This window comes from Glycine soja, chromosome 20, assembly GCF_004193775.1.
Source record: "Glycine soja cultivar W05 chromosome 20, ASM419377v2, whole genome shotgun sequence".
In the NCBI taxonomy this organism is placed as follows: domain Eukaryota; kingdom Viridiplantae; phylum Streptophyta; class Magnoliopsida; order Fabales; family Fabaceae; genus Glycine; species Glycine soja.
This window is the reverse complement of record NC_041021.1, coordinates 3,685,106-3,710,177: the sequence shown is the minus strand read 5'-3', so window position 1 is coordinate 3,710,177 and position 25,072 is coordinate 3,685,106. Positions and strand designations below refer to the sequence as shown.

General features: G+C 33.0%; 2 protein-coding genes and 1 non-coding gene across 3 annotated transcripts; all 3 read left to right on the top strand.

Moving 5' to 3' along the window:
- Positions 1–877: 877 nt before the first annotated feature.
- LOC114402698 lies at positions 878–1,935 on the top strand. The gene has a single exon (XM_028365351.1). It carries the CDS (start codon positions 1,006–1,008, stop codon positions 1,876–1,878), a length of 873 nt encoding a protein of 290 aa, XP_028221152.1. The 5' UTR covers positions 878–1,005; the 3' UTR covers positions 1,879–1,935.
- A 2,634-nt stretch (positions 1,936–4,569) lies between these two features.
- LOC114402334 lies at positions 4,570–5,781 on the top strand. The gene has a single exon (XM_028364851.1). The coding sequence runs from the start codon at positions 4,650–4,652 to the stop codon at positions 5,622–5,624; it is 975 nt and encodes a 324-aa protein (XP_028220652.1). The 5' UTR covers positions 4,570–4,649; the 3' UTR covers positions 5,625–5,781.
- Positions 5,782–15,412: 9,631 nt separating this feature from the next.
- Positions 15,413–15,519, top strand: LOC114403956. Its single transcript, XR_003664722.1, has one exon. It is a non-coding gene; the product is annotated as a small nucleolar RNA R71 (small nucleolar RNA).
- The last annotated feature ends 9,553 nt before the right edge of the window (positions 15,520–25,072 follow it).

The following is a 25,072-nucleotide window of genomic DNA, read 5'->3' as shown; positions in this document are numbered from 1 at the left end:
ATTCATAATCTTTTATTTATAGATATAACAATAAATTACTAGTATATTTGTTTTATTTAGTTAATTATATTAACATTATTTTTTAGTATTGTTAGTCAAGAATTATTTTTAAAACTATCAAAATTTATAAATTATAAATATTTAATATATTATTTTTTAATATTTTATTTTATATCATTTTATTTTTTTATTTTGAATAGTATACATATTTTTATTTTTATTTTACCAATTTTTAATTAAATTTGATAAATTAACATGTAAATTGTTTACATATTTTTTAAAAATTAATTTTAATATACAAATTATTTTTATTCTAACTATTTACGTAAAATTAAAAAAATATTTAGATATTAATTTTTTTAGTTTATAAATTTTTATAATTTAAAAAAGTAACTCTTGATTAATGATATATAGTTAACAAATAATTCATAAAAAATAATATTAATATAATTAAATAAATAAATAAGTATTTTATTGTCTTATCTATGAATAAATGTAAATAATTAAAGTAAAATTAATTTTTATATTAAAATCAATTTGCAAAAAAGATATGCAAATAATTTACATATGAATTTATAAAATTTAATTATAAATTGATAAAATAAAAATAAAAATAAAAATATATAAACTATTCAATATAAAACATATAAAATAAAATTGAAAAAATTTATATATTAAATATTTTTAATTTATAATTTTTGATAATTTAAAAAGAAATTAACAACTTTTGGTTAATGATATATAAGAAAATAATATAAATATAGACTATATTTAATAAGACATTTTAATTAGGTCTGAATTATTATTTTGTCAAGATAATTTATTTTATATCTTAATGTTAGAATTCGATCGAATTCAAATTTAGAACCACTTCATAACCATTTGATTAATAAATTATGGTTATCCTCAACTTCTTTAAGAAACCGAAATCAAGAGGAACAATCAGTTCAGCAAAACTCAATCATCCTTACAAAATTTCACTTTCCCGTTATTCTCCTCCCAGACATGGCCCCCCAAAACCTCTGTGGTTTCATTTCTCAATCTCAGCACATCATGAAAGCACACCTTCTTCACTTCTACACCCTCTCCCTCCTCTTCCTCTTCCCCATATCCTCCTCCTTCATCCTCTCTCCCACCCTCTTCCACCTTCACCAACAAATCACCACCAACACAAACCCTAGCTCTCTCATACTATTTCTTCTCCTATATTCCCTCTTTATTTCTCTCTTCTCCACCTGTGGAGTCATCAGCATCACCTACAGCGTCTTCCACTTCTTCATCAACGACCAACCTGCCATGATGAACCTCCGATCCGCCATCAAGTCCATCCCGGCTTCCTTCTTTCCCTTCCTCACGACCACATTCATCTCCCAAGCCGTCTTCATTTGCATATCTTTTTCATACGCGCTTCTCTTGGTTCTTCTCACTCACAACATGGCTGAGCTTGCCCGCGGAACCGGGTTGTTCTTTGTTGCGTTTCCTTTGCTGATTGTGCTTATGTATCTTCAAGTTAACTGGACCTTAGTGCCTGTGATCGTGGTGGTCGAATCATGCTGGGGTTTGGAGCCTTTCAGGAGAAGTGCGAGGTTGATCAAGGGAATGAAAGGGGTGGCTCTATCTTCCTTGTTCTTCTATGGATTCTGTACGGGGTCATGTGCGCTGAGCTTTTTTAATGGAATTACTTTTAATTGGGCAATAATTGTGATATGTTCTTTTTTGTTTGCGATGATTATGGCTTCTAACATTGCGGTCAATACGGTCTTGTACATATATTGCAAGGCCAATCATGGTGAAAATATTGCAGATAAGGAGTTTGGGAGGGAATATGTTAACTTGTCCTTCCATGATGGAAATTCGCGTCTCTCATGTTGTTTATAAATTTTTAATGTGTTTTATCTTTTATTCTTACTGATAAAAACAATGTTATTCAAGTCATTTGGTTATTTTTAATAAATCTTATAAAATATCAAATGAGTACCATAATATCTAGATTCATAGAGAGCTTGATCAACACATAGTGGTCACAAACAATTGATTTAATGATATTTCTCAATCAAATCATCTTATTCCTTATTGGACCTTCGTTTTCTCTTCAGATGGAGGAGGAGAAATTGTTTATTGATTTGGTATATTGAGACCATAACCATGTCTTATGTTTTAAACCTATTAGGATTTTCATTATCCCCTATGGGCCAAGCTGATTTTCGTTCATTAAGCCCATGTCAATTTTTTAGGCAGTGACTCACTTAAACAGATCACTTTATATTGAACTTATTTAAATGTAAATGAGTAATATAAGTGTTATAATATAACATGCAACCCATATTAATTAATTAAGAATTATAAAATTTCTACTAATTGATTGTTAAATTTTTGTTGTAAGAATGCAACATCTCTTTACAGTGGATGCTGATCAGAATGATTTTTTTCTTTCAAACGATAATTAGCTGATTTTCTTTTGTTCTACACTTATCTTACATGTGGCAGTGATAATGATTGGGACCAGATGATATGTGCAATTTTTACAATTACATTATCAATCAATTTGGCAATCACCCAAGGCATGATAGGGTATGTTCAGATGGTATTCTTACCTATCCTAGGCCTTGAGGAAAGGTTGGTCATTTGGTCAACAATTCAGATAATTTGCTTTTGCACACTAACCCGGAGAGTTTCGAGGAAATGTACAACTATTAAACTGGAAAGAAAAAATAAAATGAATAATTTTATTATATATGTACTGCTTGAAAGTTCAGCTGAGGAAAAGTCCAATATTAAAATTTCAATAATAATTTGTACATATTATCATTCATTGCTCCGTTTTTAAAAGTCGCCATTATTTATTGATTTGACTTATTTCAAACCGCACAAGTTTATGTTGTCAAAAAGTCAATAAAAACAATATATATTTTCTGACATATTCTAAATATTTGTTTTTACTTGAAGAAATTATTATTATTATTATTATTATTATTATTCCAAATCGATTATTTGAGGCAACCATTATCGTATATTGCACACTACAACAACTACAAACAATTTTTTCTTCCTAATTATAAGATATTTTTAATTAATTTATATTTCTTAAAAAGATAATTATTACAAAACCAAAATTATCTTTTATTCTTTTTATATTCACTTCCTTGATTCTCATTAATGTTTGAAAAGAAAAAAAATTAAATAATAATATGTAAGAAAAAAAATAATTAATATATCTAGAAATTAAAAAAAATCTTATAAAAAAGAACAAGTATTTTTTTTAAAAGTTTTATAATTAGAAACCAGGAGAGTATATTATATTTGCATATTTCAATTTTTTATCATAACATTTTAAAGAAAATTCTTCGTATTATATTTATATATAAAATATAATTAACTTATTTACTTCTTTTCTTTGTGCTGGAAAAAGTCGTCTCCTTTATGATCCGGGGCTTTCCACGAACTAACAAAAACGCGTTTATATGTCAACTAGCTAATTAAAGTCAAGACTAAAACTTTCTTCAATAACAAAATTTCCACCTTCAAGCATATACTTGGACACCAACAAGTCTTTGGGTGCTAGCTGTGTGGATAAAAAAATATGATAGAAAATAAAAAATTTCACCAGAAGTGAACAGTCAAATTTTTTCACAAAAATTAATCATCAATAAAATTATTAAATATTATATACTAATAACAAGATTACTTTTATATATATATATATATATATATATATATATAAACAAGGTTTGACACCCACCGCAGGGCCTACATGTCATCCATTCCTCCCAAATCCCTGTCCAAAAACATCGCTATTAATGTGCATTAATTATTTTGCGCATTTTCATTTTTTTTCATTTTCATTTATTATTTTTGTCATTTTGTAACTAAATGTGACATCATTATCGATGCACCAATTTTATTCCCAAAGACATTTGTATTTTCCAAATACATTTGCATTTTTAATTTGCTTCTGAATTGAGTGAACTCCAAGATAAAAAAGTAATATATTTTTAGCATATTTCAGTATACTAACCTTACTTTTTTATCTTTTTAATTTTTTATAGTATTAACAATAAAAAATCATAAAGCATTTTTTCAAAGTATGAAAATACATAAAAAAAATAATTATAATTTGTAAACACTTAAGCATTTTTTGGATTTTTCTGATCATAGTATTATATATTTTTTGAATTAATAATATAGAAGTAGTGGAAAATGACTGTAGGTTTGAAGAAAAATTAAAAATTTTATGAAGGGATTTAAGGATAAAATTGTCCAATAAAATATGGACACCAAGTGGGATTATTAATAGTTATAGATTATTATTATTATTATTATTAATACAAACTTGACATTTTTTTTTTATCAAAATCAAACCGATTATGTGAGCCAACAATTATTATATTGCAACATACACGCAATATATTTTTAGCATATTTCAGTATTCTAACCCAATTATTTTAAAGAAATTTCCCTTCTGTTTCTTCATGCTAGAAAAGTCGTTTACTTTCCGAGCAGGCTTTTGTGGGAACCCTTCAAATCTCTTTAAAGAAAAAACACGTTTGTAAGCCAAGTTAATACACAGAAGACTTCTTTATAAAATGGAACATTAGTTAGAGAATGGAAAACATGACAAAACTCATCCCTGCAAAAAATATCCATCCCCAATGGCCCAAAACAACTTCTGGCACATCTTTTGTGAAACTAGGAACATCTTCCAAGCACACTCTCGTCACTTAGTAACTCTCTCACTAATCTTCCTCTTTCCCCTTTCATTCTCCCTCTTACTCTCTCCCACCCTCTCCAACCTCTTCAACCATTTCTATACCAACATTATCCCTTATCCTTATAATTATTCTTCTACAACAAACCCAAATTATAAACACCACTCTCTCTTCTTTCATCTCCTCTATTCCCTTTTCACTTTTATCTTCTCAAACTGTGGAGTCATTAGCATCACCTACAGCGTTTTCCACTTCTTCAATGACCAATCATTGAATTTGAACCTCAAATCCACAATCACCAAGTCCATCTCCACTTCCTTCTTGCCCCTCCTCGCCACCACCATCGTTTCTCATGTTATCATCTTTTTCGTTTCTCTTTTATATGCCCTTCTCTTGGTTCTTATCATTTGTGGTGCTATATTTTTCAATGTAACAACTTCATACTCTTCCCTTTACTACTTCATCGGGTTCCTTATTGCACTTCCTTTGCTATTTTTTCTTATATATTTGCAAGTTAACTGGACCTTGGTGCCTGTGATTGTGATCTTGGAATCATGTTGGGGTTTGGAGGCCCTCAAGAGAAGTGCGAGGTTGGTCAGAGGAATGAAAAGGGTGGCTCTGTCTTCTCTCTTCGTCTATGGTTTTTTCGAAGTGATCGTTGTGTTGAACGGCTTACTTGTGACAAAAGATCTTAACGGAACTAGTGACGGTTGGGTTCTTGTAGTGAGCTATTGGGTGTTCATTGTGTCGCAATCTTATTTCGTTGCGGTGTGTATGGTTTCTAAAATTGCGTTCAATACGGTCTTGTACGCATATTGCAAGCCTAATCATGGAGAAGTTATTGTGGAGGAGTTTGAGAAGGAAGGTCTTATTGGCTTGCCCTTCCATGACGATGGAAAGGTATCCAATGCTGTTTAAGCTATGCATGTAGTGATCAATGTGAAAACATAAGGGTAACTTGATTTTTTTATTTTTATTTTTATGTAAGAACTGAATACCGTACTAAGGAATTTAAACTCCCTTAATTTATGTAAACCATTGTTGTTTATATTTTTTGTTTAATTTCTTTTTAAAACAATGTGTAGGTGAAAATAATTCTTCACATTAAGCTAAATCTCCTTGATTTCTCGGCTACAGAAGTTCGGTAAACAGTTGCATACTAGTATAGCCGAACTTTTTTGAGTTTTTTTTTTTTTTCCCCAGGACTTTTTCTTTCAGGAATCTATTGAATTTCTTTCACCAAATACAGCAAAGCAAAATGAAACCCACAATCAAATGGTTACCCAACATTAATGAGCAAATAAACTCGTAAAAGAAAGGATGAGTCTCCCTACCAGTGTTTCTAAAGATATTGGTTAAGAAAATAAAGTTAATAAAATATTTATCGTAAAAATCATAAAACAACATAAAAAAAATTTAAAAACAACATAATTTTGCATATATTAATAATTTTTTATTTAATTTCTAAATTAATGTCGATCATAAGACACTTGTTAACATGAATAGAGGATAACCATTGACCCACACTCATGTAAATAACCACCCTCCCTACGACGTATTAACCCCAACATTAATAACCAATAAATGAGACAGTACACCGTCAAAGAAGTTCGGTGAGCAGTTGCACTAAAGTATAGCCGGACTTTTTCAGAAGTTTTTTCTAATTAAATTAGGACTTTTTGTTCCAGGCAACTATTGAAAATCTTTCACCAAATACAATAAAGCAACTAGCCAAAATACATATATAATTATAATACTAGTTTCTGTAGTTTGTACTTTTTGTTTAATCATTATTATATATTATAAATATTAAAATTATTATTATAATAAACTCAAAATTGAACTATTTTTGTTATTGAACCAGAACTATATTTTAAAGTCAAATCGATTATTTGAGCCTACCATTATCATATTGCACATGTACTACTGTCACTTATAGTCAAATCCATAGCATATTTGATCAGTTTTCTAAGCTAATTATTTTAAAGAAATTCCCTCTTTATTTTCTGCTGAAAAGTCGTACGTTTTCTTTCTATGTAGGCTTCTGGGAACCTACAAATCTCCTTAAAAAACGCGTATGTAATGTAAGAGTAAGACAGAAATTTTCTGTATAAAAAAAAATAAGAGGATGAAATAGTACTTAACAAAACCCATCCTTTGCAATATTCTATCATCCACACATGGCCATAAAAGGAGTGCTAGGTTGATATAGGGGATGAAAGGAGTGGCTCTATCTTCTTTCTTCTTCTACGGGTTTTTCGGAAGGATCATTGTGTGGAATGACTTTCAATTGGTTTAATTGGACATCCGTTGTTTTGCAATCTTGTTTTCTTGCCGCACTTATGCTTTCTTACATCATGGTAAATACGATCTTGTACATATATTGCAAGGCTAATTATTGTGAGCTTGCAGAGGAGTTTGGGAAGGATGGGGTTAACTTGCATGGCCTTCGTCCTTCCCAAACTTCTCTGCAAGTTCACAATGATTAGTCTTGCAATATATGTATGTACAAGATCGTATTTATCACAATGTAAGAAAGCATAAGGGCAGCAATGAAAAAAGATTGCGAAACAACGGATGCCCAATTAAACCAATTGAAAGTCGTTCCACACAATGATCCTTCTGAAAAACCCGTAGAAGAAGAAAGAAGATAGAGCCACTCCTTTCATCCCCTATATCAACCTCGCACTCCTTTTATGGCCATGTGTGGATGATAGAATATTGCAAAGGATGGGTTTTGTTAAGTACTATTTCATCCTCTTATTTTTTTTTTATACAAAAAATTTATGTCTTACTCTTACATTACATACATGTTTTTTTAGGAGATTTGTAGGTTCCCAAAAGCCTACATAGAAAGAAAATGTACATCCCATTAGTTAAAAACAACATGCAGAGGGATGAACATATATTCCCATAATTGGGTTCCCTGACCTTAACTATGATATCAAAAGTTGTAAACAAACAATAAACTTCCTTCACCTATCTATATCTCTCTGTTAGTTCCTTGCGGTGTTGTTCTAAGATCTCTTAGGTTCACGTCCGTTCATCCAAATGCAAAGCTCTATATATCAAATCAAAGATAATTCAATATAGATTTCAAAGACAAGGTTAATATTAACTTTTGGGGTCAAATACCCATTCAATTTAAAAAAGGATGTTTTGACATCTATATCAAAGAGATGTCATTTTGAAATTCTGATTATGCCACTGTGCATAGGGTTCAACAAATATTACAAAAAACAAAGTCTATTTTATAAAAAGACAACTTTTACAATGTCTCTTTTTCAAGGGGTTTTCAAAGGAAGTGTAAAACATCAAATAATCCCAAGTCAGAAGAGATGCAAAGATAGGCTCAAACTAACAAGGAGAAGACTTAGAAATTACAGTTACCTCGAAGAAACCATGAAGGAAGGATTGAAGGCTTCGTTCTCTATCGAATTCTCGAGTTGAGTTTTGAAGATTCAACTCCTATTAAACTATTCTTCTCCATGTTGTGGTCCGACAACAAGAAAAGACAGCTCATGGCGGTCAGTGGTGGTGGAGGAGGAGGTTGGGGTGTTGGGGGAGGGTTTAGGGGAATAGATGAAGGTGAAAATGGATGTTTTATGCTGCTGGACATATTTGTAGCCTACAAGACTCGCCTATGTGAAATTTGGCTCGCCTGGGCAAGCTAATCCAGCTCAAATTCGCCTAGGCAAAATTTGACTCTCCTGGGCAAATTCTGCTCCAACAAATTTTACTACTTCATTGAAAATATCATATCTCATACTAAAGATGGTATATTGGAAATCCCAATGGTCAGAATGTATAGAGTTGGGTTGCAAGCCTATAGTTCAAATTTAACGGCGATTCAACGGTTAACAAATCCAGGATTGTGGTTTTAGTGAAACAGGTTTAGGTAAAAACTTGAAATCTCATAATTTCAACCTAAATCAATAAAAGTCGACATAACTCAACATCCACATCAAGCAAATCACACATGGCTAATTCACACAATAAATTAACTCATCCAAATTAATCAAGTAATCAAATAACACAAGAAAAACATCAAACATCTATTTTTAATTATCAAAATTTCACGATGTTACAACTACTACAAAAAACAAGTTTTAACGACGCTCATTCAATGAAAATTTTATCAAAATCATCGTCGTTAAAATTATGGTGACATTTTTGTAAATATAAGTAACATTTCAATGACGGTTTTCATGAAAACGTCATTGAAATTGCAAATCGACAACAAATTTTAGGAAGACCATCGTTGAAATTGAGTATTCAAAGAAGGTTTTGAAAAATCATATTTGAATGTGACGAATTTTGGCTTTTCATTCTCAGCTTGTGCCCTCTTTCGAAGTCTCACTCAAAAACCTTGGCGCCCTCTGCATCCTAAAATGTGCTTCCTCTAGTGCCTTCTTTTTTATGTTGTCGTTGTAGGTGTCTCCCGCACCTCCACCGGAGGTCCAGTGCTGCCACTGAACCCTCTCTCTAATGGTCCATCTTCCTTTGTCTTCCCTTTCTACTCTCTCTCTCTCTCTCTCTCTCTCTCTCTTTATTTTGCTTTCTCATTGTCCATCATTGAACTCTTCGTCGTTGTTGTGGAAAGTCTGTCTGCTGCCATTGTGTGCCATTGCCATCGTGTGGAAGCGTCAAGACTCTTGGCGAAGGTAAGAATCCTTTGCTTATGCTTGAACTAAGTTGTTTATTTGTTTTTCTAATGTGCTATGACAGGTGAGCGGTGGCCCAATCTAAGTCGTACAAGAATACTAATTGTGTCAAAACCCACTTTCTTTTCTTTGTGGGTGTGCCATTGGCAAATGCAAATGCAAATGCATATGCAACAAATATAGTAGTAGCAGTAGGCCAAGGTGGCATCGTTCTCGACCTCCACTCCTCCTCTGTCCTCCGTTCTCCAATGGCTCCCCATCTAAGGCACCACCGAAGCAAAAGGCTCAAGCATTGGACAAGTTGAATGAATCATTGCCGACATCCGAATCAATGTCGACCACCTCCTCAAAGCATTCTTCATCATGGCAGCCCAGCCTCACCAAGGCTACAAGCCTCTCTATGTCTTCTTCAAAGAAGACGCATTCATGCTTCTGTATCTTTAAGACCTTTGATCGCTTGGTATGGAAGCCTTTTCACTTGCTCCTTTTGTTTTTTAGGATTTCTGAATTAGGGTTTTGGATTGGGCTTTGCAATGTCATTTGCGTGATTAGTTCTACATGGCTTTGGTTTAATAGGTAAGGAGGTAGAAAAGTCTAGGGTTCTCAACGAATCAGTTCGATCGAGGAAAGATTTTTTAGGCTTGCATATGCCACTGGATTGTCTAGATGGTGTTGTGGTTGCATATGCATGGACATGACAACTTGCAGGACCAGCTAGTGCTTATGCTGTTGACAAGACCAGGTTCAATTTGGTTTTATTTCAGTTCTCTCTTATTCAATACTTGAACTAAAGATATTCATTATCACTTGTTGCTTATGCTTGCTTGTACCCACCAGTTGAAAATATTTCTTTGATTCCTCAAAATTTATGGAAAAATGTTGAAACTTTTGTGTCAACAAAGCATAGTATCAATCTTTTTCCTTGCTATATTTGTATGATATGAGTATTTTACAATTTTGGATTATTTTGTACAACTCTTAATTTTACATATTTTTATCTATTACTTTTCTAGATGGTAAGCTTGGAGACCTTGAACAGAGGACTTTTCAAGTCCTTGTTAGATTGAGGGATGAAGGAGATGAGGCCAAACAGGTATCTTTTATAAAGAAACTAGTTATTCATTTCAGTTTAGACAAAAAAATTAACTATTTTTTCCTGTTCAAAGCATCATTTTGTATTTTTTTTCTTAACTTATACTGAGTTCCTAAATTATGTTTATATGTAAGGCCCTTGAAGAAGTACTTTCTCAAAATTCTTTAAAGCAGTATGACTCATACTTTGCTAATACACGTGAATCTGTTTTCCAGGTAATAATGTAATATACTTAAAAGAACCATGTCATCCTTTCAATTTTCAGGAAAGTCCAAATGTTGTTTGCATCAAAATGATTTCTACATGCAACTTGTAATAGTGTGTAGGTGCTGAAAAATTTATTGACACGTAATCTTGAGTCCTACCCAAGTTTGTGTACTTTAAGTGAATAAACCAAAATCAATTTTTTGTGTGTTGATTATGATATGTTAGATAACATATTTAACACTAGTTAAATACTTAAATATGTAAATAGATATTATTGTAAATTAGGGATGCAATTACCACAAAATAGGGATTTGATTTATTTATTCTTATGTATTTATGAGCAATACTATTTTACCCTAATATATGATTATAAATAAGACTCGTGTGAACAATGAACATACAAAACACAACATTCAAACAAATTCCTTCATTAATGTAGATTTGCCTACTTCTATTTGTAATTTTATGCTTGTTAATATTTAACTGAATAGATTTGAACCTTTTGTAAACTTGCAGCTCATTTAAATTTGCACTGCTATTGTGTATAAAACTTCCGATTCATGTCTCATGTGCATGTAGCTAAAAATGTCTTTTGGTTGGAAATAAAATTTTCAATTAAAAGGTAAAGAAGTATTGCAATCTACTTATACTAAATTATCCAAATTCATCATGCATTTATACTATTTCCAGCTGTTACGCATTCTAGTTGGTCATAGTAGCCAAATTTTCTACAACTGTTTTATTTCATGATTTTTTTAACTTAGTTAGTTTGAAACAGGTCCCTAGCAACTTAACAACAATTTTCTTTTTTGCATGGTTTGATTAAGAGGGTTTGCATGTCTTTTAGTATGAACCATTCTATAAATCTCCCCTGGGGTAGAGTTGTCTCCATGTTAAAGCTTATGATTTTTTTAAGAAATTAGTAGGATCCAATTTGACTGTGCAACTCTCTTGAGATATTGTATTTCTTATTTTCCTTGTCTTTTTGTCTTTTTTTTTTTCATAATACCACTGTATTTTAAGTTTGGTCACTTATCTTTGGTTAAAATATCTTGTTATCCCTCCCCTTGTCAACCAAAAAGGTAAAAAAGCAAAATATTATAATTATTGAGAGCTTAGTCTTGGTTTACTAGTGGGTTTGTGTGTGTGTGTGTGTGTGTGTGTGTGTGTGAGGAATGTGGCTAAGTGCTTGAAACTTGTTATTATTATGTTATCAGAGAAAAGTACAAACTCAAAGAAGATATCATACTCGTAGGCAAAAGAAACTACTTATGAGACATGCTCGTAAAAAACATTTGGAAGAAGCAAATCTTCTACAAGAAATTGATAGGTTTTAGCTCTTTATTGATGATTTTGGTGCTTGTTATATATTGTTTTGATTGATTGTACTGGAAGCTAAGTATTTTTATAATTATGCAATTGGGAGAGAATAATTGCAATGGAAAAAGAGTTGGAAGGACAAAGATTGCTAGATATAGAGCATGCTAAAACAAAGGAATGAGATTAACTTGTGTTTATTATATGTTGTAGTAGTTTAGTGATGAAACACCATTGTCAAGGACATTGTCAGGATATATTTCCTATATTGATTTTGGATTGAACTCATGTATCTATTTTTTTTTGTTAAATTAGAGGTTAAATGTTCTTTAAAACAAAAGGAACATTAAAAGAATTAAAAACAAAACCATCATAAAAATCTCGACATTAATGACAGTTATCTAAAAAATCGTAATAGAAAGTTTATCTTCTGTGACGATTTTGTGGAAAACTATCATTGATGTTGAACTTTTTATAATGATTTTCTAATAAATTTTCTATGACAGTTTTCCAAAAAAAAATCATCATAAAAATACATGTAAAGATTTTTTTTTGTTGTAAAAGCAACATATTTTGTGATGATTTTAAAAACGTCATCGAAAACATTTCATATTCAATGACGGTCAATTTCATGACGGTTAAAAATCATCATAATAGGCCCTACAAAACCATTATTGAAGGCCTTATTTGTAGTAGTGCTTTAAGCTCCCGCACAATTGGTGTAAGGTGTTTTGTACCAAAAATTATTCATGCTACAAAATATTTATGTAACTTGAATGAGACAAAAATAACATTTAAAATAGTTAGAAATTTCAACTAGCAAATTGAAAATTTCATTTTTGTACCAAATCCAAATAAGTTTGAGGTTGGGCATGGATGTATCTCTTTGAGAAGCATTGGACCAGCTATGGTCCTCAATTCCTAAAGGCATGTCTCATTTCCTTAATTGTGCATAACTGTCCATTTTCTAGAGGCTCAAAACAACAATTTTCTACTTGTAAAAATAAGTGGTTAGATTCTCAAAGAAAAATAAAGCAAAAATCTCCAAAAGTTAACCCATAAAGGGAAAAAGTAAAGAACATACAAGTGTTTAGGCCATAGATCATGGGTTGTTACTGCATTCAATATACTTTTATAAACATTCATTATGAAAAATATTAGCAGACAAATAAATGCACATTATTTTATTCACATGGATTATTGTTATTTATTTTTCAATTATACTTGTAATATTATAATTTTAATAAAAACATTTTATTGCTGAACTAAAATTTGGGTAAATATTTTAATGTTTTTGAAGTCAAAAACTCTCTTGGTTATCAATGGGGATTAGGTCTAATAAAGGAGGATTAGTCTCTTACAATGTGTTGATGAACTAAGGTTCAAATCACTATTAAGAGACATAATCACATTTAGTATCTGATCATGCCCCAAATAAAATTAAGTATGAAGGAGCGAATAAAAACCACTCTCTTTGTCACAAACTCACTCCCCAATATATTGTTCCTACACCTATTATAGTATCTGCATAAATCCAAATGGAAAAATATAAGAATGTCTCATAAATTACATTTATATTTTTGGTACCATAGATCAAATAACTACATATATAAAATGAAACCTGAACCATGACTCTCTGAGTAAGGCACCGACATTGATGTGGCACAAGTGCTCTTTTGTCTTTTACATTTTGTAATTTTTAATTACAAAATAAATGGTTTTAATTGGGTTTTAATTTTTAATTATTCTACCTTTTTATCATTAAACCTATTTTAATTATCGTTTTATTGTTTTATCATTAAACCAATTAGTTTTTGACCCATACGAAGCACGTGGTTAAATTTATTTGTGTAGTTATATGGTGATTTTATTTGTGTCACTATAAAACATTTATTGTTGTTACAAAGCATTGTAAATGTATATAAATTTTTTAAACATATTTCTTCACATGTCCCAAACATTTACCTTTTTACGACGCACATTCTAAGACAGTTATGCAGAACCATCTTAGAATGTGACGCGGTGGTATTTTTGTAATTATGAATAATTATTTTTGTTTTCACGACTTACATTTTAATATGATCTTGTTCAACCATCTTAGAATGTAGGATGATGGCTTTTGTGTAATTTTGAGGAACATAGACAATGATGGTATTGTCTAAAGGACTGTTGTTGAAGTTGTACCCTAAATTTCTAAGAATCACTACCCTAACTGGCTATGTCACGTGCACCTCAGCTCACTAAACCTCACTCAACCTCATGCCCACGTCGCTCACCCTTGCTCAACCTCGCTCACCCAGAGAGACCACTCGTTAGCTTATTCGCTTAATTTGTGTCCTCAGTCCGTCGTTCATCCACACACTCAGCGACCATCGAATCTGTCTCCTGTGTGTCGTGTCGGCATCATGTGCGGCTATTGTTAGTCAGGTAAGCAGTTTTTGTTCAATTTACATTTCCTTACAATGTTTCCTTGTTCATTTGATCTGTTCAATTAACATTACCTTACATGGCATGTCTCACTAAAGCCCCTATTTCCCCTAACACATAATATCGAAATTTAGTTTTTGATGTAGTTGTTCTGTTGAAGTTTGTTGTTCATTCCCAATATAGCTTTGGTTCTTTTTTTACTTCTGGCGACTTAAGGGTTTGGTATTTTCATTATAGCCTACTCTTCCCAATTATCTCTTTTCATTATATATTGAAAATGATATTGAGAGTACAGACAGTAGTGTAGGCTTTTACTATACCGTGTTCAAACATGGAAGGTAGCTCTAGAATTTTTTTAAGTATGTAATGATGATTAAGCTATGACAAAAATGAGAGAACTTCAATATTATAATGTTACTTGTTTGAGTATGCAAATAGAGTGTATCATTTTGGCATAGTAGCTAGTGAAGTCAACAATTTGGATTATAAATGGAAGTTTATAGCCCTGTTGATTTTAAGCTTTGCTTCCCTAAGATCTTAGTCTGTCAGTTCTAATAAACAAAATTTTATTTGAACAATCTTTATACAAGTTCATGACTATGAAGAAAAGGTTGACACACTAACACCAAATTCATTTAAGATATCAACAATATTATGTAGTTACTAATTATTACTACTAATTATCTAAATTAGTTATCAATATGGTATAATTAGGTATAAGTCTAGCTCAATATAATTACTTTTGTTCTAATTAATAGTCCTTTTCAAATTTACCCTTACAATTGAGTTTTCAGCTTGTTAAATCCACTCCATTAATCAGTATACGTCCAGAGTCAGGGATATAAAATCTCTGGGAGTTGGAAGTCATCTTCTCAATCAAATTCCTAGCTTTAACAGGGGTCATATCACCAAGAGCTCCACCACTGGCAGCATCAATCATACTCCTCTCCATGTTGCTAAGTCCCTCGTAGAAATATTGAAGAAGGAGTTGCTTAGAAATCTGGTGGTGAGGACAGCTTGCACACAATTTCTTGAATCTTTCCCAGTACTCATACAAGCTTTCTCCACTAAGTTGTCTGATGCTTGAAATGTCTTTTTTGATGGCAGTGGTCCTAGATGCAGGGAAGAATTTCTCCAAGAACACCCTCTTAAGGTCATCCCAGCTGAAAATAGACCTGGGAGCAAGGTAGTATAGCCAATCTTTTGCCACTCCCTCCAGAGAATGAGGAAAAGCCTTTAGAAAGATATGATCTTCTTGGAAATCTAGGGGCTTCATGGTGGAACAAACAATATGGAACTCCTTAAGATGCTTATGAGGATCTTCACTTGCAAGACCATGAAACTTGGGCAGCAAATGTATTAGTCCAGTCTTGAGAACATATGGAACACCATCATCAGGATATTGAATGCACAAGCTTTCATAAGTTAAATTAGGTGCAACCATCTCCCTAAGAGTCCTCTCACGAGGTAAGGTTAAGCCATGTTCTCAGTATAAAAATTAGTAGTGGAATGCTCAAAATCAGAATATTCAGAATCACCCTTAACAGAATGCTCAGAATGCTCACAATGCACAGAATGACCAGGATGCACACTATGCCTAACTAATATATGAAAGGTTCTATCTATTTCAAGATCAAAGGGTTGTAAATCACCTGGATTGCCCCTAGTCATGAACTATATGCAGCAAATAATGTGTTTCTCAACAGCACCTAACAAGGGGGTAAAACTACAACTATACTCAAACGATACCAAAATAAGCTGAAATTTAGTGAGGAACACCCTAAAATCATGAAAAGATAGCACAAAAAATTTCAAACATAACTATGAAAACTACCTAAGCAAAATTTAGAAAAATAGGACAATAATACTTAAAAAAACTTAGTAAACGGCTGATTTTTGGAGTTTGGGAGTCCCCAACCGGCTTCAGCAAGCTGCCACTGTATGGGAAATTGTTTTCTACCCCAAATACATATATAATAATAGTTATTCTGATACCCGGAGCAAAAGTTATGATCGTTTTAAGTTTTGCTAAAAACAAGTTTAAAAATTTTTTGTCTCTCTCAAATAATGCCACACCAAGTGCTCCTGGTATTTTTCACACGAAATATGGATCAAAAGAAGCTACCACACAAAAATTCAGCCAAAAATAACAACTCTAACTATCAAAACAAAAATTGTAAATTAAATTACAAAATCCGTCGTTAATTCCAGTTGCAAATCACTGTTCATAGCAAAACAAAAGACTGAATCAGTCGCTAAACAAGGAATGCAACTGAAATGCAAAACAGAACGCTACATAAAATAAGATAACTAAACACTATTATGAACCTTTGGCCCACTGCTCCCCGGCAACGGTGCCAAATTTGATCGAGACCGTACCCGAATCAAATAAACATTAAAAATGCAGTATCTAGGAAGTGATCCTAGGTCATCTCCCAACGAACAATGATCAACCAAACGTTCATAACAGATGGTAATAAAACAGTAACGAATTGGGGGGGGTTGTTTATTTTTGTAAATTAAACAACGAGTAAAATTGAATTAGAAAATATCAGAATTAAAACACGTTGCTTCCCCTTGATTCACAAGCAAGTCTCTTATCCTAGGTTACGAGAATTTATCCTTTATCAGTTCAACCACTTAATCCAACCCTAAATTAAATTACTAAGCGAAATTTAACATAAGGCATTTATTATGTGATTAAGCAACACATACACCAATTAATCATGAACGATCATTAAGCATGAACGTAAATTAAGCGCGGAGACAATTAATCAAGCACTAAGCATGCATGGGTTAATAGCAACAAATACAGAGTAATTGGTGAAGAGGAAAAATTGATCAGAATTTAATAGTAATAATAGAACCTCAAAGAGAATTGTGCTTGATCCTCAAGAGAAAACAACGCTGGAGACTTAGCCTTCCATTAATCAATAGAGAATGAAATTGTAGATTGAAGCAAAAACAAAATTTTATTGCTAAAACGAAAAGTGACTAAAACAAAAAAAAAAAGAGTAGCACTCTGAAAACTAAAACGAAAAAAAAAAAAAGAAGAGAGAAGAGAGAGAGAGAGAGAAAAGAGAGGAAGGAGAGAGAGAGAGAGCTTAAACTAGAACCTTGGTGCTGTTATATAGTTTTCAGCCCCAAAACTTTACAAATTTGTTTTAAATCCAAGCCCATAAATGAAATAAAATAAAATCTAGATAAGATAAGATCTAGATGAAATAATATCTAGATGAGATAATATCTAGATGAGATAAAATCTAGATAAGATAAGATTTGGTAGAATAAAATTGTCTGCTCTCTTCAAGTCCAAGCCCAATTTCGGATTCAAGCCCAATTTCTTATAATTCTCCTAAAATTGAATTAAAAACACAAAACTAGTCCAGTAGGCCCAATTGATAAAACTACATAATTAAATTGACAATTAAGGCTAATCAGTAATTAAAATGGTGACAAAAAGGGTTAAGAAATAGGAGAAAATGATGACACATCACCCACCTGTGTTTTTTCTTTAATGCTATCTATAGCAAGGTTATTGACCCAAAACAATTGGATGATTTGGACAATGAGGCAGCCATTATCCTGTGTGAATTAGAAATGTATTTTCCTCCATCGTTTTTTGACATCATGGTTCACTTAATTGTTCATCTTGTACGTGAGATTCGGTTGTGTGGGCCCGTGTTTTTACGCTGGATGTATCCAGTTGAACGTTACATGAAGGTCTTGAAAGGATATACAAAAAATTGATATATCAACAAGAGGCTAGCATTGTTGAAAGATACGTTGTTGAGGAAGCTATTGAGTTTTGTTCAGAATATATAGACACCACTACACCAATGGGACTTCCTCAAAGTCATCATGACTGCACCATTGAAGGTAGGGGCACATGAGGGTTCAATGTTGTAACCATGGATCGCCAACAGCTGTCACAAGCTTATCTATATGTATTACACAACACAACAGAGGTCAAAATTTGAATGTTCCAACTTGGAAGGGATATGATATCAATCAGTATTCTTTCTACACAAAGTCCCAGGATGATAAAAGTAGTGTGCAGAACAACAGGGTCAATGTTAATTGTCAATCGCATCACTTTTGTAGTGCTTTTGAAAATAATCCCACTGAAGCATGCATGCCTTATTATGGAGTCATTGAAGATATTTGGGAGCTTGATTACGATCAATTTAAAGTACCTCTCTTCAAATGTCACTGGGTGAATGGAAATACTGGTGTGCATCAAGACAAAATGGGATTTACTTTAGTAGACCTTTAAAAGGTAGGTTACAAGGACGACCCATTCATCATGGCAGCGCAAGCTCGACAAATGTTTTATGTAGAAAATCCATGAGACTCTAAATGGTTAGTGGTTTTGCAAGGGAGAACTTTTTCTATCGGTCACCATATTGATGGTTCAACACTTTATGTGACTGACATGTCACCTTTCTCCAAAGACATGCCTTCAACTACTGATGAACAAAAGGATGATGTATATGCAAATCGTATTGATCATGAGGAAGGTTTATGGGAGAACATTCCTACGTAACTGTGTAAGCACAAAGTACCATATACGTATTCCATGTCTTTTAACTATCATGCATAAATTTATAATTTAATTTCACAACTTAATGTGTATTGCATAACTTAATTTGTGGTAACTGAATTTTGTTATTTTCTACAGGCTGATGGCAACACTCCCAAGGTCACCGCCACATTCAAAAAATCCTCTAGAGGTTACTTCAAAAAGGACTAGACAATCCACCAGGCTCAAAAGCCTGACTACTAGAAGCTTAGATAACCCACAACCAATTGTTAACGTGAATCCTGCTACTGGTAGAGGCTCAGGGCCCCATAAAGAGAAATTTCACAGTTATCTAGGGGTTGTTGCAAGAGAAAAAATTCCTATTGTCCACGCGAATTGGAGTGTTGTCCCAGACGATCTTAAAACCCTAATATGGGAAGATATTTTGGTAAGTCGTTTTAAATACACGTATGTTTATCATTATATTTTTAAGTTTGATTTAAATGAATCAATTACTTACTGTTACATAACACCTTTATTATGTGCAACACAAATTTGACATCCCTGAACGTGAGGATGCGAAAAAGAAGGTGATGTCAACAATCGCAACTAGATGGAGGCAATTTAAGTCTTCGTTGAATTTTAAATTTGTCTATGCTAACAATGACAGTCAACAAATATCTTATCCTACAGTGAAGTATGGTCTTGATCCAGCAGCATGGGCTGAATTTGCAAAAAGTCGCTAAACACCTAATTGGCAGGTTTGTTGTATTTGGCTTATATTCGAAAATGGATTCATAGTTGTATATGTTGTTATGTAATATATATATATACATACATACATATATATATATATATATATATATATATATATATATATATATATATATATGAATATTTGTTGCTTGTGTTTGTAAGGGTATACGGAAGAAGGCGCAGGAAATTCAGAAGTACAATGACTACCCCCACGTACTGTCTCGTAGGGGTTATGAACTTCTTGACAAGAAACTTATGGACAAGAAGAGGAAGCATCAAGATCAGCAAGATGAGTTTACTGAAAACCCAACACTCAGCCTCGACCCTCCATCCCAAGTGTCGAGACACCTGAAGTGGAAGATGGCCCGCACAAAGTGTTATGGCCAAATAACCTCTCAAGCGGCAAAGCAAATTGCAGACAAAATTGTGAGTTAATGTCTTTTTCACTTATAGTGATTGTCAAATAATCGTTATCTAACACTCAACTTTATTTTATTGAAATTCAACAAATATATCTGCATGTAGGATTCATTAGAGGAACAGGCTACGCAGGGAAGCTTTGTTCCGCATGGGCGTCAGGACATACTGAACACGGCCATAGGCCAACCTGAGCATCCAGGACATGTTTGTGTCGCAGGGATAGGTGTCACAATAAGCCAATACTTTGGCCAAGTGTCACATGCTTCTAGCACGTCCTCACCATCAATCAACCAACAACAGTTGGCTGAAATCATCGGTGGAATTAAGGACGAGATAAGAAAGGAGGTGGAAGAAGAACACAAGCAGCAGCAAAAGGCTTGGAGGAGGGCAGTTGAAGAACAACACAGCCGTAATTTGGAGATAATGAAGCAAGAGTTAAAACAAGCACTTAAAATAGAATTATCTCATATTGCATCACATCAGTCAGCCCTTATTGAGGCGCCAGAAATGCAACCTTTAGCTGCGCGTGTAAGCATAAAGGGTAGCTATGTTGCACCTGAGGCACAAGGATTACCTAAAGAGCCTTCTGATGTTGATGTGGATCGAATAGGGTTGTTCGTAGTTAAAGATGAAAGTACTTTGCTAGTGGCACCATACATAATGTTCGTTATGTATATGACGTTGTTAGGGTGAAGGTTGTCACATATTACCACCCGGACGCTGAGGTCCCTTATCCTACATCAGAGGTTCGGTATATGAACCAGGCTGTTGGCACATTCATCACATGGCTCAGACATCTTGTTAGAAAAGTAACTGATGAGGTTCTTTTTTCCCCCTATAAATCCCTTTTATTTTTTGTCATGCATAATTACATGTACACTAATTGGTATTATGATAGGTGGTGTTGGTATCCAATAAGCCTCCACTAAATTCTATTGAACAGCCTGACAGGGCCAATGCTGTGGCCACAGCTGATCCTCTGGGAGAGTTGGTTAAGGAGTTGTATGTCGTTTACCAAAAAGCCAATGGAGTTGTCATGGGATGGGGCGAAATTTGGGATACCTAATTCCATAAATGGTTTTTTCATCACACATGCAGATGTAACTGAAATCATTTTAGGTGACAAATGTTTAAACATATCTATACTATAGTTGTGGATGATGTAAGTAAATTATATATGTTATTGTAAATCATAATTAATTCTCCACTCTATATTTGGCTAACAATATTGTTTATCATCTTTAAAAAAGGTTTATGAATGATTGGACTACAAGCTTAGTTTTTGCTCCAGTTTATTGTTTGCTTGAGCCCTAGTCTATAAGTTGTGCAAAGGACACGCGTTAAGAATGTGAACAGTACATTGAAACGTGGGTTAAGGAATCACATCGACAAGTCTACTTAGGACCTTTCTTGAATCAGTAAGTCAATTGATGTGGTTGTTATCAATGTGTTTGCATTTATTTGATGGTCAATTTGATTTTGTTGACTTCAAGGCACATTGGCAACTTCTGGTGTTGTGTCCACGAAAGAATATTGTAGTATGGTTTTGTTCTGTACGGAGAAAGCCTGATGTTCACATTAGGGCTATAGTTAACAAGTAGTTGGCAAGCTTATAAAATTTAGCATTGGTCATCAGTTGTAGTTTAGCAGTCAAAAGATTACATGTTATATACGTTTTTTTTTTTAATTTTCAAACTTAGTGCAATGAAGAAAATATCCACTACTTTCCAAGGCAAGGAGAATGGACCTCCACCTCAATGGATTGAACCAAAGGTATGTCGTAATCCCTATATTTATGGAAATTTGAAATCAGTATCATGTGTAACAAAAAATGACCAAGCTTAATTGGGTATTTTCATATTGCATGTAGAGTCATGTACAAGCCGAAGCCTATGAGTGTGGATATTATGTGATGCATTAGATGTGGTGCATCGTCACCGACAGTTTGAAGAATGAATGAATCAAGGTATGTATACTATTACACTAACTAATGAATTTACGGAGTATGAAATCGTACTTGAATGCTTCATGTACTAACCTTATATAATTTTTTCAAATTTGTAGTGCTTTTCTGATGGAACACCATTAGGCAGTGACATCATGATGACACTACGCAAGAAATGGGTAGCCTATTTTCTACAAGTTGGAAAGATGGATGTAAATTAGACAAATTTACATGACATAGGAACATTATTGTTTGTAACATAAAATTTTCATTGTTTAAGTTTCATGATTATTCGTGGTCATGACAAAATATCCACATATTCCAGTTTGAAACCAAGCAGGTATAATACCTTTGTTGATGATGTCACAAAAACCCTTGTTTCTTTGGAATTATTTTGCCTCACTGATATTTTATCTATTTGTTGTAGGGAGAAGAAATTTGTGTAGCTCTTCAGACACATATAAATTATGTAATGGTGCACGGTTATTCAAAAGCATGATCAGCTTCTGCTGCTGGTGGTTCTCTGAACGGAGACTAGTAATTCTAAACCTCCTAATATGGAATTATACGAGAAGCGTGTTCAAGAATTATCAAAACTTATTGAAGAATCTAAAAAAAAATGATGATCAAGTAAGTCTTAACTTCTAGTTTATAATATAGTATATTATGTTGGTTGAACAACAAACATCGAACTTAGGATAGTTTCTAGTTGCTTAGTAAATCAAACCTAAGACTTATTTTCTTCCCTTTGTCAAGTCAAAGTTGAGGATTGATACTAGTTGCATTTGAGTAAAAACAAAGAGGCTTGCATCTGCCTAAAGTTATTAATACACACTTTATGTTCATATCATTTTGGATGTCTAATACATGCTTTAGAGTTAATAGTTATATCCTAAATGATATTGAACAACTGCTTGAAGAATTATGTGTGAAGCAAAAACAAGAAGATAAAATGCAAGAAGAATTGGATGATTTGAAAGAATCCTTAAAAGTTGATAAGCAAAATCTGGATGCAGTTACAAGTGATCGTAATAGACTTTTATCATTATGCAATGAAAAAGATACAGGTAATGATCAATGGGTCTTTTATCTCTGCATTATTGTTCAATTAGTCTTACTGATTGTACAATCTAACAGGCTGCTATTCTAGACAAAAGGAATATGGAATCTAGGATGTCCAAGTTAAATAATGCGGTGATAGAGAACACTGCCAAAAAGGATCTTGTTAATGCTGCAAATAGACAAGTAAGATACTCCATGAAATTGTTATTTATGCATAGACTATTATCGTGTTGATTAATATTGGTGATTTTATTTTCGATGTATAAACTATGGACTTTGTATGGTACCAATAGGTGACTCAAAAGCTTGAAGATGAGCTAAAAATTTGCAAATATGAGTTGTTATCAACCAATGAAATTATCAGAAGCTTGAAAAGTGAAAATTTGGTTTTGGAACAGAAGTTATCTGCACTTTAAAATATATAGGAATTCATTTGAATAATTCATAAGGTCGATACATATATAGGAATTCATTTTACTTTTCAAAGTGCTTCAAACTAGAAAAGATTTGAATAATCCATATTGATTGCATAAAATTTATTTAATTTCATATTTTCATGTGTAATATTGCGGGTATTTGAATGTTTGAAGTTTGTGAATACCTAAAAAAATAGCTTCAATAAACAAAATAACAAAAAAAATGCATTCTACATCGGTTCTTTGAAGACCGATGTAGAATGATCTCATTCTAAGACAATCACGTGTGGAGGACCGTCTTAGAATGGGATACCATTCTATATCGGTCTTTGCTGTTTGATCGTCGTAGAATGCTTCCAATTCAACATCGATCTTTGCCCATTGACCATCGTAGAATGCGTACCATTCTACATCGGTCTTTGACGCGTAGGACCGTCGTAGATTGGGGTACCATTCTACATCGGTCTTAGCCTCATGATCGTCGTAGATTGGGTATCATTCTACATAAGTCCTTGCCTTATGACCGTCGTAGAATGCGTACCATTCTAAGACGGTCCCTCACAGGTGATCGTCTTAGAAATGTACCCATTCTAAGACGGTCTTCGCGACCATCGTAGAATACATGACACCTTTTTACGACATCGTCTACGACGACGATCATTAACCAATGTAGAAAGGGCCCATTAACCGATGTAGAATGCGTTATTTCTAGTAGTGTTCTTTGTGATGCTAATATCCAGGTCAAATGTTTCTACAATCCCCAATAGGAAAAAGCCACAGTTGATGAGTCAGATCCTCAAGTTTAAATATTCAGACATTGGGACAAAAGGATAAAATAAGTAGTAAATTATTAGCATTCTCAACCTGGTGTGTGCGTCACAAAGAAAAAATAAAGTAAAGGGAAAAATAAAAAATAAACTTAATAGTACTCTTGATTTTAAAAATAAAGGAATTTAATTTGCTAAGAAAAAACTTCAGGGATTAAAATCCCACATAGTTCAAACTAAAAAGCCCAAAAGTACACAATTAAGCCAGAAACAAAAATTTGTTGCCAGAGGGAAGCAATAACATAAAGTATACAAATAAAAATACATGTATCATTTCAAAGTTTTATGAGATCTAAACGATTGTTGTTATAAGGTACAAATAGGATTTGAGAAAGTGATAATGTATCCATGTAGAAGGATAAGAAAGATAAAGAAGATTAATGAAGAAACTGGAAAAATATACAGAAAATGAAATCAAAAGTAAAAATAAAAAACACATCCAACTGAAGAGGTACTGGAAAACAAGAAGATCAAACATCAAAAGGATTTAATTTAAAATACTATTATTAAGTGAAGCCAGATACCATTTCATCAAAAAAGAAAAAAAGTAGGAGGGGAAACAGAGAGAGAAGAGTGATAAGAAATACCAAGATTACGGTTGTTAATGCCAATAAGTTCAATCCCCTCAATTGCAAGAACACAATCAATTTCCCTCTCATCATGAACCTGTGAACAAGCAACATAAAATGTCAAAAAATCCTCGTGCTCAT

Coding starts and splice junctions, on each gene's coding strand:
- LOC114402334 (XM_028364851.1), top strand. CDS start 4,650: ATGGCCCAAAACAACTTCTGGCACATCTTTTGTGAAACTAGGAACATC.
- LOC114402698 (XM_028365351.1), top strand. CDS start 1,006: ATGGCCCCCCAAAACCTCTGTGGTTTCATTTCTCAATCTCAGCACATC.